General features: G+C 58.2%; 2 protein-coding genes across 8 annotated transcripts; both read right to left on the reverse strand.

Moving 5' to 3' along the window:
• Positions 1-2,744: 2,744 nt before the first annotated feature.
• Positions 2,745-6,613, reverse strand: LOC132480535 (tigger transposable element-derived protein 1-like). The gene is made up of 4 exons (XM_060084772.1): positions 6,599-6,613; positions 4,541-6,276; positions 4,028-4,080; positions 2,745-3,010 (listed from the first exon to the last, which is right to left on the reverse strand). The coding sequence occupies exons 1-4, from the start codon at positions 6,611-6,613 to the stop codon at positions 2,745-2,747; spliced, it is 2,070 nt and encodes a 689-aa protein (XP_059940755.1).
• A 1,572-nt stretch (positions 6,614-8,185) lies between these two features.
• On the reverse strand, positions 8,186-16,143 carry LOC132479771 (tigger transposable element-derived protein 1-like). 7 transcript variants are annotated; one of them, XM_060083325.1, is made up of 4 exons: positions 16,115-16,143; positions 13,550-14,007; positions 10,533-10,612; positions 8,186-10,124 (listed from the first exon to the last, which is right to left on the reverse strand). In XM_060083325.1, the coding sequence occupies exons 2-4, from the start codon at positions 13,947-13,949 to the stop codon at positions 8,292-8,294; spliced, it is 2,313 nt and encodes a 770-aa protein (XP_059939308.1). In that variant the 5' UTR covers positions 13,950-14,007; positions 16,115-16,143; the 3' UTR covers positions 8,186-8,291. The 7 variants fall into 7 exon arrangements, with proteins under 7 accessions (XP_059939308.1, XP_059939305.1, XP_059939309.1 ...); XM_060083322.1 differs by having other exon boundaries at positions 16,072-16,124; XM_060083326.1 differs by lacking the exon at positions 16,115-16,143 and adding an exon at positions 15,918-16,025 and having other exon boundaries at positions 8,186-10,109.
• Positions 16,144-16,175: the final 32 nt, after the last annotated feature.

Here is a 16,175-nt window from a genome sequence, read left to right on the forward strand (position 1 = left end):
TGCAGAACCCTTAGAGTCAGCATTGGGCCCCAGAAATCGTAAAGCAGAGGCTGGACACCAGAATGTTGAGGGGTCAGTCGGAAGCCCAGCCCTAAGGGTGCCGGCTGCACATGGCCTCCCCAGGTTTTTACGCCTGTACATGTTGGGGATAAGGATTTCCATCCTGATTCCGGACCTCTGATGTCACCCTTCATGTTGCTAATTAAGAAACCCCTAGTTACACCAGGGCACTTGCTCCAGTGGTAAACAATTCTGAAGTTGGTCACAGGTGGAGAATCGTCTCCCATGCAGCCAGCAGCACCCCCGCAAGGAGCGTCCTCATTGCAAAGCTGGGGGACCATGCGGAGGCGTCTCTGAGTAAACGTGAGCTGAGCCCCAGGCCAGCTGCTGCTGAACTGTTCCCACCCTTCCCAGGTAAAACACCTGAATGTGGGCAAGGACTTGAAAGCCTAGAGGAAGGGCCGTGGAGCCACACCAGCGACAGCACGCAGGCCGACTTGGTGCCTGCAGGCCAGCCAGGATGGTCCTGGCCCCAGGCACTCTTCTGGAAGCTTTCCACTTCCCTGCCTGAGATACCCCTCCTGTCCCGGCCCCCACTGCTTTTTTCCTTCCTCACCTCTGCCCGGGGAGAAATTCCAGCGACAGGTATGGGTGACACATCCTCTTCTTTAGCAGGTGGCAGCCTGGCAACTCCTGCAGAAAGTTCAGCAGAGCCCCACTCACACCGGGCCACCCACAAAGCCGTGGGCCCTCACTCCCTCCCACCAGCCCAGCCCCGAGACTGCTGACGGGCAGAGAATATGGCGTCAGGCACAGCTGCAGGGGCTCTTGCTGCCTGGAGCGGTGTTTATATTGACCTCAACCCAGGCACACCTGGGGAGGGCTGGCCACCCGAGTCAGGCTGCCCAGGTCAGCCATTCCTCGCCCATCAGGGGCTCAGGATTGCAGAAAATGGACCTCGCTGAACCGGCCAGGCCCAAGGAACAGGTGTGAGCTCCTGAGAGTCTGGATAGACAAGGGGCTGCAGCTCCGGCTTGTTTTCTAATCCTTTTATCTGGCCCATGAGTGGGAGACAACTTCAAGAAGACCCTCTCCTAATGAGAGGAACCCAGGAGTCAGGGAGAGGAGGGGTGGTGGGTGCAGACAGAGGCCTGGTGCCTCGGCTGCAGTGGAAGCCTCTGGAAGACCAGGCGGAGGGAGGCCGCATAGAGTGAAGCCCAGGGTCACAGACCTGTCGGAGCTGCTGTTTGTTAGTTCCGGTCCTGCTCTGAGGTGCTCAGGGTCAGCTCTGAGTGACAGGTGATCTGGGGGGCTCTGCAATGAGGGCTATGTGCACGGTTCCTGTGTGCCCAGCCCTGCCGGGGGTGCCTGCCCAGGTGAGCTCCAAATCCTGGGAGGGGCCTGACCACGAGAGCCCCGTGGGCTGCTGGGTACCTGCTCAGGTGAGCTCCATATCCTGGGAGGGGCCTGACCACGAGAGCCCCATGGGCTGCTGGGTACCTGCTCAGGTGAGCTCCATATTCTGAGAGCGGCCTGTCCATGAGAGCCCCATGGGCTGCTGGGTACCTGCTCAGGTGAGCTCCATATCCTGGGAGGGGCCTGACCACGAGAGCCCCATGGGCTGCTGGGTACCTGCTCAGGTGAGCTCCATATTCTGAGAGCGGCCTGTCCATGAGAGCCCCATGGGCTGCTGGGTACCTGCTCAGGTGAGCTCCATATCCTAGGAGGGGCCTGTCCACGAGAGCCCCGTGGGCTGCTGGGTACCTGCTCAGGTGAGCTCCATATCCTGGGAGGGGCCTGTCCACGAGAGCCCCGTGCACTGGGAGGGGTGTATGAACAAGCTCCCTCTCTTTGCAGCTGGCACAGAGTTGCTTAGGATGTAGATTAAAATCAGCCGAGGGCAGAAGTCAGGAGCAGCATCGGGGGTCCCTTGGGTGTGGCCACCTAGGGAAGCCCACCTGAATCCTGAGGTGCAGGGTTTTTTGGGGTTGGTCATGTCGACACGGGGACCACCATGTGCCCGACCTCGGCCTCCAGCCCCCGGGGGACTCAGGAAGCCCCGCCGTGTATCACGCCGTCAGCACAGACCAGCCTGGAGCGAGGCCCACGGAGCACAGACACTCCCGTCAGACTCAAGGTGACCTCCTAGAGCCAGGACAGAGGCCCGGCCTCTCTGTGGGCAGGTGAGCCCACACCGCACGGGCCCTGGTGCAGTGCCCGTTCCACGTGGTCAGTGTGTGTGCACGCGGGTCAGCCAGTGTCTGTGTGTCTCAGCCTGTGACCACAGACCACACTGTCCTGCTCTGCTCACAAGAGCGAGGCCAATGCAGGGACGACGGGGGTGGGAACAAAGCCGGGTCCTGGTCAGGCTGGGTGAGAAAGGGTCCAAGGAGCGAGAACCCGGCTGCCCTTGCCTGGTGAGCCGAGAGCGGACGTCCGCCCTGTGGGCAGCCCCTCTCCCCACGTCCCGAGGTAAGGCTGCCTTTACTGCAACCTGGGGCAGGGTCATGCCTGTGTATACAGCAGGACGCACAGCAGTGCACGCAGCAGGCCTGATGCTTGCCCTCGCCATGTAGTTGGGGCTTGGTGACAGGGAACATCCCGACAGGACATGGGCCAACCCCGGGGAGGATGTTGGGGTGAAGCGTTTGGGAGCATCTGGAGGGGATCCTCACCTGTCTGCACAGGGGGACTGAGGACACCAACCAAGGGGGGCAGGGGGGGAGCCCAGGGAGGGTCCTGGGTCATCCCTGAGGCTGGAGGAGGGGTGTGGAGCTGCGGGTGATGGCAGTTGGGACGAAGAGCTTACCACCCGACAGGAGATAGGCCAGCCGGGGCAGCAGGGGGAGGCGAACACCGTGCCCGACAGAAGGACGGAGAGACCAGCTGGCCCAGCCGTGGGCCTGGGTATCCGGGCTGTTCTTTGTTGGCCCGAACCCGAAGGGCCCCCAGCGCCCCAGGGCCCGGCTCCGCCCCCAGCGCCCGGGGCCCAGTTCCGTGCCCAACACCGCTGGAAAACACCCCGTGTCCAGCCAGGAAGAGAAGACCCGTGTACAGCCTTACGTGATTAATATGCCCAAAAGTGTCCTTTAAAGTCAGTCTCTCCTCTGGCTCTGATTCTACACTGAATGGTGCAGACAGCCAAGCAGGAGCAGCCCAGCATCCCTGGTCAGGTATACCCACGGTGGCCACCCCCAGGAGAGCCTAGAGCTACGGGGACCCACGATGGCCCAAGAGCTGGGGCAGAAGAGTTACCTGCTCGGATGCAAGAGGTCCAGCCAGCAGGGAGGGCTTGCTTTGTGCGTGGGATCAGAGGTCGGCTCTGGGCATGCCTCAGCCAGGTGTACACCGGGGTGTATGGACAGCAGATGGGAGATGTGAGGGCACCTGGGCTCCCCAGCAAAACCTTCAGGCCAAATTTAGCCCCCAACCAATCTCCCGGGCTAGCCCGCGCCCCCCCCTGCCCCCCCCCCACTCCTTCAGAAGGAAGGCAGGCTCAGGGAAGGCTTCCTCTAACAGGGCCCCTTGGCTGAAGACAGGGACCACTCACCTGAGGACCCGTGCGTCCTGCAGTAAGGCCAACCCTACCCCCAAACCCACATCCTTACCCCTCCTTCTGTGGGGCATCGTGTGCCTCCCAGTCTTCCCACATGGCATCCGGGGCCTTGTCTCCAAATGCCACCACTGCCTGGAATGAGCCCGTGTCCATGGGAAGAAGAGTCAAAGGGGCATGGCAGGAGTCAAACGGAAACTGGTGGAGAGAGGGAGCACCAGAGGAGAGAGACAAGAAGAGAGGGAGAATTAGCAGCAGGCCTGCAGGGGTGCCTGCAGCCGTGAGGACGCCCGCGCCGGGGCCGGGGAGCCTAGTGTAGTCTCTCCTCCCGCCCCCACCTCCCCCCCCACCGGCCAGTCAGCAGGGGCACAGCATCATTTCAGAGGACAGAACAGGATGACAAGACGCATCCAGTGTCCCGGGAGAACAGAGATGGGAGGTGCGTGGCCGGACACCCCTCCCACCCAGGCCCACTCTCTGGGTCCCTGAGTCTCTTTGGGTGCTCATCTGGGGTCAGCCTTTGCCGCCTGCAGGTCGTGACACCCAGCTGAAGGGTGAGCGGGCCAGAAAACAAGCAGAACCCCTCTGAACCCCTCTCGGCTCCGTGAGCCCCAGCTTTGAATACAGGCAGAACTCAGTGCAGTGAGCAAGGTGGCAGGAATACCGTGCCAGGGGTGCTACCCAGGGATTCCGGCTTCCTCATGGGCTTCCACTAGGAAACCGAGGATGCACTGCTCCAAAAGGGCCCAGGATGCAATAAAGTCACTTGAGAATTCATCAAGGCTTCTAAAACCATATATTTGAGAAGTTCACTTGAGACACTAAATTATTTGCTGACAGAAAAACATTTGAGGGGTTAATGCAATGAAATGGAAACATGCAGACCAGTGTCACTTCCATGTGAAAGATGGGGAGGGAGGACCCCCTCTCCCCAGCAAAGTCCGGAGCCCTCAGGACTCCCAACACCCCCTCCCCCTGAACACACACCATCTGGGGCCTCTCTTCTCCTTGAAGAGCTCCCGATAGCAGCCGGTCACGGTGTTCACGCCCCGGCAGACGCGGAGGCTGCGCTCCAGGTTGGGGTCGTTGTCCCTGACGATCTGCAGGCCAGCATCGAAATGTGCTAGGGCCTTGGCCAGGTGCCTGGCCGTGAGCTGGCGGGCGGCCGTCGAACAGTCCTCACCCTCCTCCCCGGCTGCCCGCTCCTGCTCCAACCCCACCAGCTCCTCGTTGGACAGGTCTGCGCCCTGGCTCTGCAGCAGCTCAGCCACATCCGCCTCTGCCACCTCCCCGAAACCCAAGCCGTGCGCCAGCGCCACGACGTCCTGCCGGATCTGCGGGAGGGCCTCCCCGGGCCGGGGCCTGGCGTCGTGCTGGAGGCAGTCGGGCCACAGCTTCCTCCAACCCCGGTTCAACGTCGCAGGCGGAACCTCCTCCCAGGACTCGGAGATGTTGTGCACAGCGTCCAGGATGCTGTAGTCCCGCCAGAAGTCCGAGGCCGCTGACCGCTCGCCGGCGCCTCCCGCCCTCGCCGCCAAGAGGCGGAAGACCCTCCGCAGGTAGCAGGCCTTGAACGTGGCAACCACGTCCTGGGTCATGGGCTGGATGAGGGCCGTGGTGTCCTTGGGCAGGTACTCCACGCGCACGTGGTCGGAGAGGTCGTCCAGGTTCCCGGGGCGGCCGGGAGCGCTGTCCAGGACGAGCAGAGCTTTATACGGGAGCCCGTGCCGGGCGCAGTACCTCTCCACAGCGGGGCAGAAGAAGTGCACGAACCACTCCTGGAAGAGGCTCACAGTGACCCAGGCCTTCCTGTGTGAGCGCCACAGCACGGGCAGGTTGGGCTTGGAGAAGCCCCGGAGGGCGCGCGGGTTCTCCGAGGGGTACACCAGCAGCGGCTTCAGCTTGAAGTCGCCGGCGGCGTTGCTGCCGAGCAGCAGGGTCAGGTGATCTTGGGCGGCTGTGAACCCGGGGCCTGGCTTCCCCGCCGTGGAAGGGAGCGTCCTGCCCGGCAGCCGCCTCCAGAAGAGCCGGGTCTCGTCCACGTTGAACACCTGCCGGTCCGTGTAGCCGCCCTCCTGGATCACCCTCCGCAGCAGCGCCGGATACCTGCGCGCAGCTTCTGTGTCTGCGCGCGCCGCCTCGCCTCCGGCCCCGAGGCTGCGCAGCCCGTGCCGCGCCTTGAAGCGCGCGAACCAGCCGCGGCTGGCGCCGAAAGTCTCAGCCTCGGCGCCCTCACCCTGCGCCCGCTTGAGCTCCTCAAACAGGCTGCGGGCCTTCTCCTGGACGAGCACCACGCTGACCGGCACGTCACGCCGGTTCTGGTCCTCAATCCACACGCTCAGCAGCCTCTCCATGTTCTCCATCACCAGGCTGCGGCTGCGCGTCAGCTTGGAGGCTGCGTGCGGGGTGGCCGCCTGGGAACTCGCTCGGATCTTGGCCTTGTTGTCACGAATGGTGGCCACAGTGGAGGTGGAGAGCCCTAGTGCCCTCCCGATTCGGCTGAGCTTCTCTCCGGCTTCGAAGCGCCGCAGTACCTCCAGTTTCACCTGCAGGTTGATGGCCTTACGGTCCCGCTTGGCACTTCGGCGCTGGCCCGCCCTCGGCGGCCTCTTCAGGGGGGGCTTCGGGCCCGCATCACTCTCTCCGGACACCACAAGAGAATATTTACGTTCCCGCCCTGTGCCCGCTGATTTCAGGGCCGCTGCCGCCCCAGCCCTGACCCGCTGTAAAATGGGGAGACAACGTTTACCGGCGGAAGTGCTGATGGGCCTGGGTAAAACCCTTAGAGGTCACTGACTAGTCTCTCTCTTTAGGTGGGAGATTCGGGGTCACGTCCGGCCACTCGATGAATTCTGGCCCCGTGGACTAAATAAACTTCACCCTCAGGATCGCAGCAAGCCTCTGAAATCCCACTACCGCTTCCCGAGGGCGCCCCCCGCTGACACCACCATCCCAAGTCACCTACTCGCCGGCCTCCTGAAGCATCCAGGGCGGCGTAATACACCACAAACTGACGTCAGACCAAATATAGAAACCAGAAATTACCAGCACCAGGGTCATAGCCGGGCCCAGGAACAGGCAGCCACTGTGTATAAACCTCAGCTCAGAGCTTGGTGGCAGCTGGGGAGAAGAGCAGGACACGCTGTCCAATGGAGGCAACGTGCTCCATAGCCCCGAGCTCGCAAGGCCTTGAGCAATGTAATTAAGGGTGTCAGGACTCAAGGTTTTTGTTTTGTGTGTTGTTTTGATTTTTTGGTTTGGCCAAGCCGCGCGGCATGGGGGATCTTAGTTCTCCAACCAGGGATCGGACCCGTGCCCCCTGCCGTGGAAAAGCGGAGTCCTAACCACTGGACCACCAGGGGAGTCCCTGTTTTTGGTTTTTTTAATGGAGGAAATACTTGTGCAGGGTTCAGTTACCCAGACGGGCTCCTGAAGAAGCAGGCGAGCAGCAGGCCTGCCTCCCGCCTTGGGGCCCCGAGGTGGCCAAGGAGACCCACTTCCCAGTGTCCTTCCACTGGGGGCTGGGCCGAGCACCTCGTTTCTTCCAGGAGCAGCATCTCTCAGAGCCCAGCTCTACACTCTCGACTGGTGATGGGAGTTTGACAGTAAAGCAGCCCTGGGTGTTCTCTGGGAGTTGTCGGCAGGACGCCGGCTGAGCCGGACTTGGGCAGATCTAGGCAGGGCCACCGCAGGCCTCGCAGTGTCTCGGGAGGACCAGGAATGGCAGTCGAGGGTGGGGAAGGCCAGGGTGCGGTCCGCTCTCCCCCCTCACCGGGCAGGAGACCCCGGCCACGCTCCTCGGCTGGTCTGCCCTCCTTCCCACGTGTGAGCACGTCCCCCTGTCCTCCGGGGGAAGCCCCCTGGATTACCCACCAGGATCAAAGACATGCAGGCGCCCGCTGACACAGAGATAAGCTTTGGTCCCTGTGTCTTGAGGCCAACCAGAGGACAGGCAGGCCCAGGGGCGGAAGAGCCAGGGGGCAGCAGCCAAGAGGAGGGTGTGTGCTCTGGGATGAGAAACCGACCGCAGCCCACACTCCCTAGTGGGGCTGGGCACGTGACTCCAAGAGAGCCACTAAACAGAAAGGCTGGGACGGCCTGTGCCACTGGAAGGGACCGCAACGCGAGACGAGGTGAGATCGGTAGGGTGCAGAGCGTTAATGGGGCTTCCTTTGGAAATGTCTGTGTGCCCCGTTCACACACAGGCCCATGTGTGTGAAGTGCACGTGTGTACAGGAAAGAGGAAGGATGTACGATGGGTGGCAGTGGCCGTCTCCAGAGAGGAAGACTGGCTGTGGCGTTTGAACTTTATGCGCTTTTCTTAACGTTTGAATTACTTTGTAATGCATATACATGTTTTATATACATTTTAAAATTTTCTTTAAAATGGGAGGATTAATAACGACTGCTGTATTTCTATCTCTGTGCAAGAGAGACTACAACTACAGTAAGTCCCCTACGTATGAACGAGTTCCGTTCCAAGAGCACGTTTGTAAGTCCAATGTGTTCGTAAGTCCAACGACGTTAGCCTAGGTACCCAACTTACACAATCGGCTATAGAGCACTGTACTGGAATAGGTGTGTAATACTTTTCACACGAATAATACATAAAAAACAAACAAACACAAAAAATAAAGAAAACATTTTTAATCTTACAGTACAGTACCTTGAAAAGTACCGTAGTACAGTACAACAGCTGGCACACAGAGGCTGGCATCGAGGGAACAGGCAGGAAGAGTTACTGACTGGAAGAGGAAGAGGAGGTGGGAGATGGTAGGGCTGAAGGATCGTCAGCAACAGGAGACGGAGGGCCAGTTGCAATGTCACTCACGCCGGACGTTGATGGCACAGGTTCTGGTTCCTTGCTGGATTTAATTCTATCCACCCTCTTGTAAAAACGATCCAGGGACGTCTGGGTCGCGGCTCGTTTTTTCTCGTCGTAGATGACACGGTAACACCGGACTGCGTTCTGAACGGCTGCTGCCACCCTCGTGAACCGTTCCACGTTCGGGTCCTGTGCCTCAAACACCAACAGCGCCTCCTCAAACAAAGAAAACCCCCTCGCCATTTCCTGCGTCGTGAATCTCTTCGGTTCTTCAGTTACTTCTTCTTCCTCCTGTCCCTCTTCATCCTTTCTCTGGGCCTCCAGTTCCATCAGGTCTTCATTAGTGAGCTCCTCATGTTGCACAGCAAGGAGCTCAATGAAGTCATCCTCTTGCAGATCTAGCTCCAGCTTCTCACTGAGGGTCACTAAGTTGCTGAAGACCTCTTTGGACTCCTCATCCAACTTCTCAAATCCACGAAAATCGTGAACAAACTTCGGGCAAAGGTTCTTCCAAACCCCGTTCATGGTGACGGCTGTAACCTCACTCCAGGCAAAGTCGATGTTTTTTATGGCCTTGTAGATGTTATAGTCCTTCCAAAATTGTCGCAACGTTGTTCCTGATTCGTCACTCGCCTTTACTGCCTGACGAAAAGTGTGACGTAAGTAATATTTCTTGAAAGTCGCTATAACTCCCTGGTCCATAGGTTGGATGAGCGCCGTAGTATTCAGTGGCAGATGCACTACTTTGACGCTGGGATGAAAGTCGTCCATGAATGGGGGGTGGCCCGGAGCATTGTCGAGCAGCAAAAGAATGTTGAATGGGACGTCCTTCTCCAAGCAATATTTCTCTACCTCCGGGATAAAGTGGTGGAAAAACCAGTCCTGGAAAATGGCCTGTGTAACCCAGGCTTTGGGGTTACTCTTCCACACAACAGGAAGAGAGCCCTTGGCTATGTTTTTAAGGGCTCTTGGGTTCTCTGAGTGATAAACTAAGAGAGGCTTCAGCTTCATATCACCAGAAGCATTGCCACCAAACAACAGCGTGAGCCTATCCTTTGATGCTTTATAGCCTGGCATCAACTTTTCCTCCTTACTGATGTAACTTCGGTCCGGCATCCTCTTCCAGTACAGTCCTGTCTCGTCCACATTAAACACCTGCTCGGGTAAATACGCGCCTTCATCAATAATTTCTCGAAGCGTTTCAGGAAATTCCCGGGCAGCTACTGTATCTGTACTCGCTGCCTTGTCACTTACTTTTACATTGTGAAGTTTGGCTCTAGCCTTGAACCGGTGAACCCAGCTACGGCTGGCATTAAAAGATTTGCCCTCTGATTCTTCGCCATGCTTCTTCTTCAAGTCTTCATAAAGGCTCTTAGCTTTCTCTTGAATCAGCATTAAGCTGAGTGGGACTCGACGCTGACGCTGATCCTGCATCCACACACTGAGAAGTTTCTCCATCTCCTCCATCACTTTTCCACGCTTCTTTGTTATTATTGTTGACGTCATCGGCATAGCAGACTTCACATGTTCCATGATCTTGTCCTTGTTCTTTACGATTGAGCCGATGGTTGAACGATTCAGGTTATAAGAATGAGCGACGTCTACCATCTTTTCGCCTCGCTCCACTCTCTCAATTATTTTCACTTTTGTTTCCATCGTTATCGCGTGGCGCTTCTTGGCAGTACCAGCTACATCACCGCTGCTTTTACGCTTGCTTCCGGACATCCTGGGCTTGAAATAAACATACTGTACTACTGTACTCTATACAGTACTGTAAAGTACACAAAAGCACAACCACTTGTAGAGGATGAACGCACATGACAATGTACGCCAGACACGTGAACTAACTTACGTGATTGGACATGCGAACGCATGTTCGCATCTTGAAAGTTTGTAACTTGGAGGTGTGTGTGTAGGGGACTTACTGTACTCTGTACTCAAATGGTGTGAGCCTGGGGAGGCCCCGTCCTCAGAGCCAGGAGCTGGGAGAGGGTGCAGGGCAGGTCCTGAGCTCAGCCTGAGGGTGGGGTGGGGGGGGGGGGGGCTGGGCACAGCTGCCGAATGTGACCCTCCACGGCCTGGGGTGAAGGGGGCGGGGGCGGGCGGGGTCCCGCAGGACGTGGCATCTCTGACTGTGGAGGACTCACAGCTCACCTGAGCTCCATCCGTGAAGGGCTTGGCCGGCTCTGCCAGGTCTCCAAACCGTTGGTCCTCGGGAGGGGCCTGGGCCAGTGCTGAGGGGAAAGAGCAGGGTTAGCGTCTGCAGGCCCACCCTGGGGACGAAGGGGCGAGGCACCCAGGCCCACTAATCAACCCGGAGGCCAACATGTCCCACTGGCCAGGAACTCTGTGCCAGACGAGACGCCGCTTGCCCTCTGATTCACAGAGAACACCCTACCCTGGCTGACAGGCAGCCCCTTCTGATGCACACACACATATGTACCTCAAGAACACACCCAAGGCCCCTGAAACCCAAGTCACTGAAACACCAAGGAAATAGTCATTAGAAGCTTCCTTCAGCTGCAGCTGGGTGGTCAGTAAAGGGCTGACTCAGCAGGCCTGAGCTGTCCGAACCCTCCACACTCCAAACGCAAGTCTGGCCCTTGACCTGCTCCTGGGAGGGGACCTCTAAGCCCTTGGAAGATTCTGCCTGATAAGAACATCTTTGTTTACCTAAGTTCTTGGGTCACACAGATAGTTCATGCTAACAATGTGACACGGTAGTAACCCTGGGCCACACTGTACAGGTCTGACCTCTGCGGGGAGTTCAGGCTGGGTAACTAAGGTCAGTCATGTTCCATAACTCTGTGACTGACCCCCCAGTAAAAATCCTGGACGTCACTGCAGGTGAGCCCCCCAGCGGCAGCATCCTGTGCGTGTCGTCGCACATCACTGCTGGGGGAATTAAGCACGACCCGCACGACTCCCACAGGAAAGGACACCCGGAATCTCGTGCCTGGTATCTCCCAGACTAGGCACCTTTTTCCACCGCTGACTTTAATCTGTATCCTTCCACTGTAATAAACTACAACCACGAATATAATAGCCTTGTGGAATTCTGTGACTCCTTCTAACAAATCACTTGAGGCTAAGGGGGGGTCTTGGGGACCCCCGAACACACAGCCAACAGTGACAGCCAAGGAAGAGCTTGGGACATCATTCTGGTCTCCCTGATAGCATCAGGGCAGTCATCTCCAAAACCACCCAGAGAAAGCCAGGGCCAGGCCCTACCCTCTCCCATGCGGGGGCATCGAAGGGGCCAGCAACAGGCTGAGAGCAGGTAAGGGTACGGAGCAAAGGCAGGAGTTTTCTTGTCAACCTGAGACCATGCGGCTTCAGGGCTGAGTGGACATAACCATGCATGCCCCAGAGGATCCTCGGGAGCACCAGGCCTAAGTCCGGGCAGTGCCAGCAGGCTGCTTTGCCAACATCCACACTCTTACGATGCAAAATCTCTTTTAATAGTGTGCATCACCTAAGCATCCATTCAGGGGGAAGCTGGGAACTGGTACCAGGGAACAGTCCCCTAAGACGACAAACGCTGCCCATGGCTCAGAGGACAGCCCAGCACGACAGCCAGACATCCTGGGAGCACTGTGGACCCATGCGTACAAGGTGTCTCGCCTGCACCTCACGTTCATGCCTGGGTGAAAACCAGTCATGCATTATCAAGGTTTTCTTTAGCAGCGGCTAGATCCAGTTTGCAACTTTTCCAACATGTGCAGAACGGGCTTCATCCTGTCCCCCTGGGAGACCCCAGCACCATCCAGCAGCAGCCCCACCTCCCAGCCCCTCCTTTGAGTCTCTGTCATAATTCCGACCTCTTCCCAGAGCGGACACAGCTCCCTGCAGTTCCTACCGCCAGGACACCTTAGAGTTCTTTTTGTACTTTTTCATTCCTTCAATGCCTAGGTTACACTCTCTACATTAAATCCCCTCTCTTAAAACAAGTGGTGTGTTAGCAGTTCCTCAAAAGGCCAGAGTTACCATGTGATCCAGCAATTCCACTCCTAGGTTTATAACCAAGAGAATAAAGTATACGTAACTTCACGTCAGCGTTGATCGTAACAGCCAAAAGGTACAAACAACCCAAATATCCATAACAGATAAATGGATAGAGAGAACGTGGTATAACCACACAATGGAATATGACTAGGCATAAAAATTAGTGAGGTACTACACTGTGAATGAACGCTAGAAACATTACACTCGAGAAAAGAAGCCCATCATAAAAAGCCATGTATGATTCCATCAAATGTATGATTCCATTTAATAAAACGTCCAGAACAAGAAAGTGTACAGAGACACAGAGCAGGTTCCTGGCTGCCAAGGCACTAGGAAAGGGAAGACTGGGGAGTGGCTGCTGACGGGCACGGAGTTGATTTGAAGGTGATGACATTAGACACGGGTGATGACTGTACAAACCTGTGACTATACTAAAACCCACAAGGTGTACAATTTTTTGAGTACGTGGGTTAGAGCCTAATAAAGCTGGGGTTTGTTTGCTTGTTTAAGTGCTATGGTTTCCACCCCTCGATACAAGGGGCCAAGCAGGCAAAAGGAACTGCACAAATACACGAGTAAAGAAGTGACCACGTGCCAGGGTGGACGAGGCGGTAACCAGCCATCTCTCCTCCCTGCTGCACGGCTGTCACCTCCTCACAGGTGCGGAAGCACACGTCCAAGGTGAAGACGTCACACAGCACCAACTGCAAAGCCACCCCTGGCCGGGCCGACCTCTGTGCCCACCTCCTCTGGCCTCCAGCCCCGCTAAAGAAAGGACACCCTGCTGGTGATTGGAGGTCTCACTGTCCAACGCTCAAACCAGACTGGGCTCCAACAGGCCAAGGACCTTGCCTCTCTCCCTTCCCTGCTGGACCCACAGGGCCTGGCACATGGCACGCACTCCGTGACTTTGCCAGGAAGGAGAAAAGGAAGAGAAAGAAGGCCAGTGCACCTGAGCAGGGGAAATGCTACGCCAAGCCCAGGCCCACACCTCTGGGAGGCTCAGAGTCTACGGAAGTCTCCAAACATGTCACAGCTTCTGAGTCTTCTTCCCAGAGACGAGGACACAGGGCCTGGGCAGAGCGGGCGGGCACTCGGGACCCGGCGTCGTGACTCGTGTCCCCCTGCACCTTCCCCGCCCCCAAGCCCAGCCCCCCGCGGCTCACCAGTCTCCTGCAACATCTGAGCGAGGTCCTCCACGAGCGCTACAGCCTCCTCGCCACTCTCGGGGCACTGGGACTCGACCCAGACCCGGGTGTCAGCGGGCAGCACGCCCAGGAACTGCTCCAGCACCAGCAGCTCCAGCATCTGCTCCTTGGAGTGCACCTCGGGCCGCAGCCACTGGCGGCAGAGTTCACGGAGCCGGGCCAGCGCCTCGCGGGGCCCGGCCGCCTCCTCATAGCGGAAGCTCCGGAAGCACTGCCGGGGGTCCCTACCAAGCCCAGGCAACAGGGTTTGGGGCTGAGGCTTGAAGAACGGTTCAGGATCCCACAGGGCGGCCTCATCCTCCTCCATCTTGATGATCACGAGCTCTTCCTGACCGATGGGCGCTGGGTCGGCTGCCATGGCGACACCTGGGGAAGCTGGCCTCTCTGCCTTCACTCAGGCCACACACACTGTCTTCCTGGTACACACACCCACCCAATCAGGGCCATGGACCACCCACACCCCTCCACCGACTCACACCCTGCAAGGTCACTTGCTGTGGCGGAAACTGTCCCCACACCTGGCCAGCTGACAGCCTGGCAGGGGGACACCTTCAGCCTCGACCTCCCTATCTGTGCCCTCAAGAGGATGCCTCACACTGGGAATCTGGTTAGGACAGTGAGCGAGCGCTTCCTGCAGGGAAGCCTTCAGGAGTTCAGGCCAGACTGGGCCGGTAGGAGGGCTGCTCCCGGGGGTGGGGCGTGGACATGTCCAGTGTCTCAGTGGCGGAGAGAACCCCATCAGCAGCCAAGCAGAGGTGCTGGGGGAACGAGCAGAGACTCGGTGCCCAGGGAGGCTCCGTGCCAAGGGAGGGTCCAATCCCAGGGAGGCTCTGTGCAAGTGAAGGATGCAGTCTGTGGGGCACTACAAAGAGTGATGTGGGGGACAGGCTGGAAGGCCAGGATGGTGGTGGGGGCGACTGCAGTGCAGCGGCCGGAAGGCCAGGATGGTGGTGGGGACGGCTGCACTGTGGCCGCACGGGGAGAGCAAGTGCTGGTTCCTACACTGGAAGGAGCTCCTCCCCTCATGGCACAATGCTATGGGGCCTGAGAGGCTCGGCCCAACTCAACTAGTCAAGGCCAACAATGGACAGTGAGAGGGACGTCCACGCTACGGCGCTAAACCGGGAAGTCAGCTGTGGTCCTCCTCACTTGGCATGATCCCACTAATGTTAAAATTTCAAAACAAAAAACAGCAGCTACTGCTACAAGTGTTCAGAAAAGGATCCTGAAAACCACCAACGCCTCAGCTGGCAATTCCGGAGAAAGGAACTGGAATAGTACATCTGCTTTTTCTTTTGTAATGTCTGCAGAGCACCTGGATTTTTCTGCCAAAGGCCATTTGCTACCACTGTAACTTCAGAAAAGAACACAGATTGGGACTTCTTCCCTGAAGGCCCAGTGGTTAAGAATCTGCCTTCCAATGCAAGGGGTGTGGGTTCAATGCCCCGTCCGGGAACTAAGATCCCACATGCCGCGGGACAATTAAGCCTGCGCGCCACAACTACTGAGCATGCGAGCCGCAACTAGAGAGAAGCCCGCGCGCAACTAGAGAGAAGGCCACGCGCCGCAATGAAGATCCCGCGTGCCGCAACTGAGACCCGACACAGCCAAAAGGAAAAATAAATAAATAAATATTTAAGAAAAAAGAACACAGATCATTTTCAATGCCAATGCATGTCTTTAAAGCATTGGTCAGGGCTCCCCTGAACCAGGCCGCCCCATCCAACAGCCCCCAACCCCCGGCTCTCACCCCCAAGTACCCTGAGATGACAGCTAGAGTGGAGGACGGTCTGCGCAGCGCAATCAGCAAATGCGAAGGCTGTGTGGCCTGGGCGAACTTGCACAGCCTTCGGCCAGTGAAGGATCTGGATTTAATCCCCCTGTGCGGGGAGCGTCCCCCCACCCCGCCCGCACTCTCACTTTATAGAGGGACGCACGCAGGTGCAGCAGGAGCAAAGAGGTGGTCTGAGCTGCAGAAATCCAGAAAGACTTTCCAGGGGAGGTGAAAAGTTTAGGGGAAGCTGGGTGGAAAGGTGGACAGAAGCCCAGGAATTCCGCCGAGAACTGGACTAGCGCGGGTGCACGTGCACCGACCCCCGAGGCGTGGCGAGAGCCCAGCTCGGCCCAGAATCACTTCCGGGGCAGGCCCAGCCCCGCCGGACTCCATGTCCCAGCAGCCCACGCGCCGCCCTTCCCCGCGGACTCGCCGCAGCCCGCGGAAAGCAGCTGGTGTTCCTCCGCCCCCCTTCTCCTGCCGCCCTCTGGCCAGCTGCACACCCTACCCCGGGCTTTTCCGACGCCTCCACCGCGTCGCGCCCAGACTCACCGCCCCAGGAAGCCACGCGGACGGCGTCAAACAACACCGTGGAGGAACAAAGACCAACCACCCTGGGGCCCCAGGACCACGAGCGGAAGCTGGACTACTTCCGGTGCCTTGTGCCCACCCCGCTCCTTCCCTCCCTCCCCTAGCAACCACCCACCTCCCCACGACAGGCCAGCGCGCGGAGGTGAGGGGGAGGTAACAGTATACTTCTGCAACTCTTTGGCGACGTCCGGCGCCCGGAAGTGGAACGTGCGCAAGCCC

This window comes from Mesoplodon densirostris, chromosome 19 (genome assembly GCF_025265405.1).
Source record: "Mesoplodon densirostris isolate mMesDen1 chromosome 19, mMesDen1 primary haplotype, whole genome shotgun sequence".
NCBI classification, from domain to species: domain Eukaryota; kingdom Metazoa; phylum Chordata; class Mammalia; order Artiodactyla; family Ziphiidae; genus Mesoplodon; species Mesoplodon densirostris.

Excerpts from the sequence above, each read along its gene's own strand:
- LOC132480535 (XM_060084772.1), bottom strand. Across the intron at positions 4,081-4,540 it reads GAGAAGAGAGGCCCCAGATG|GCGGCAAAGGCTGACCCCAG; the intron begins GTGTGTGTTCAG and ends CACGACCTGCAG. Across the intron at positions 3,011-4,027 it reads GAGACTCAGGGACCCAGAGA|CGGTGTTGGGCACGGAACTG; the intron begins GTGGGCCTGGGT and ends GGTGTTTTCCAG.
- LOC132479771 (XM_060083325.1), bottom strand. The coding sequence starts at position 13,949 with ATGGCAGCCGACCCAGCGCCCATCGGTCAGGAAGAGCTCGTGATCATC. Across the intron at positions 10,613-13,549 it reads TCAGATGTTGCAGGAGACTG|CACTGGCCCAGGCCCCTCCC; the intron begins GTGAGCCGCGGG and ends CTTTCCCCTCAG. Across the intron at positions 10,125-10,532 it reads CCTTCACGGATGGAGCTCAG|TATGTTTATTTCAAGCCCAG; the intron begins GTGAGCTGTGAG and ends ACAGTAGTACAG.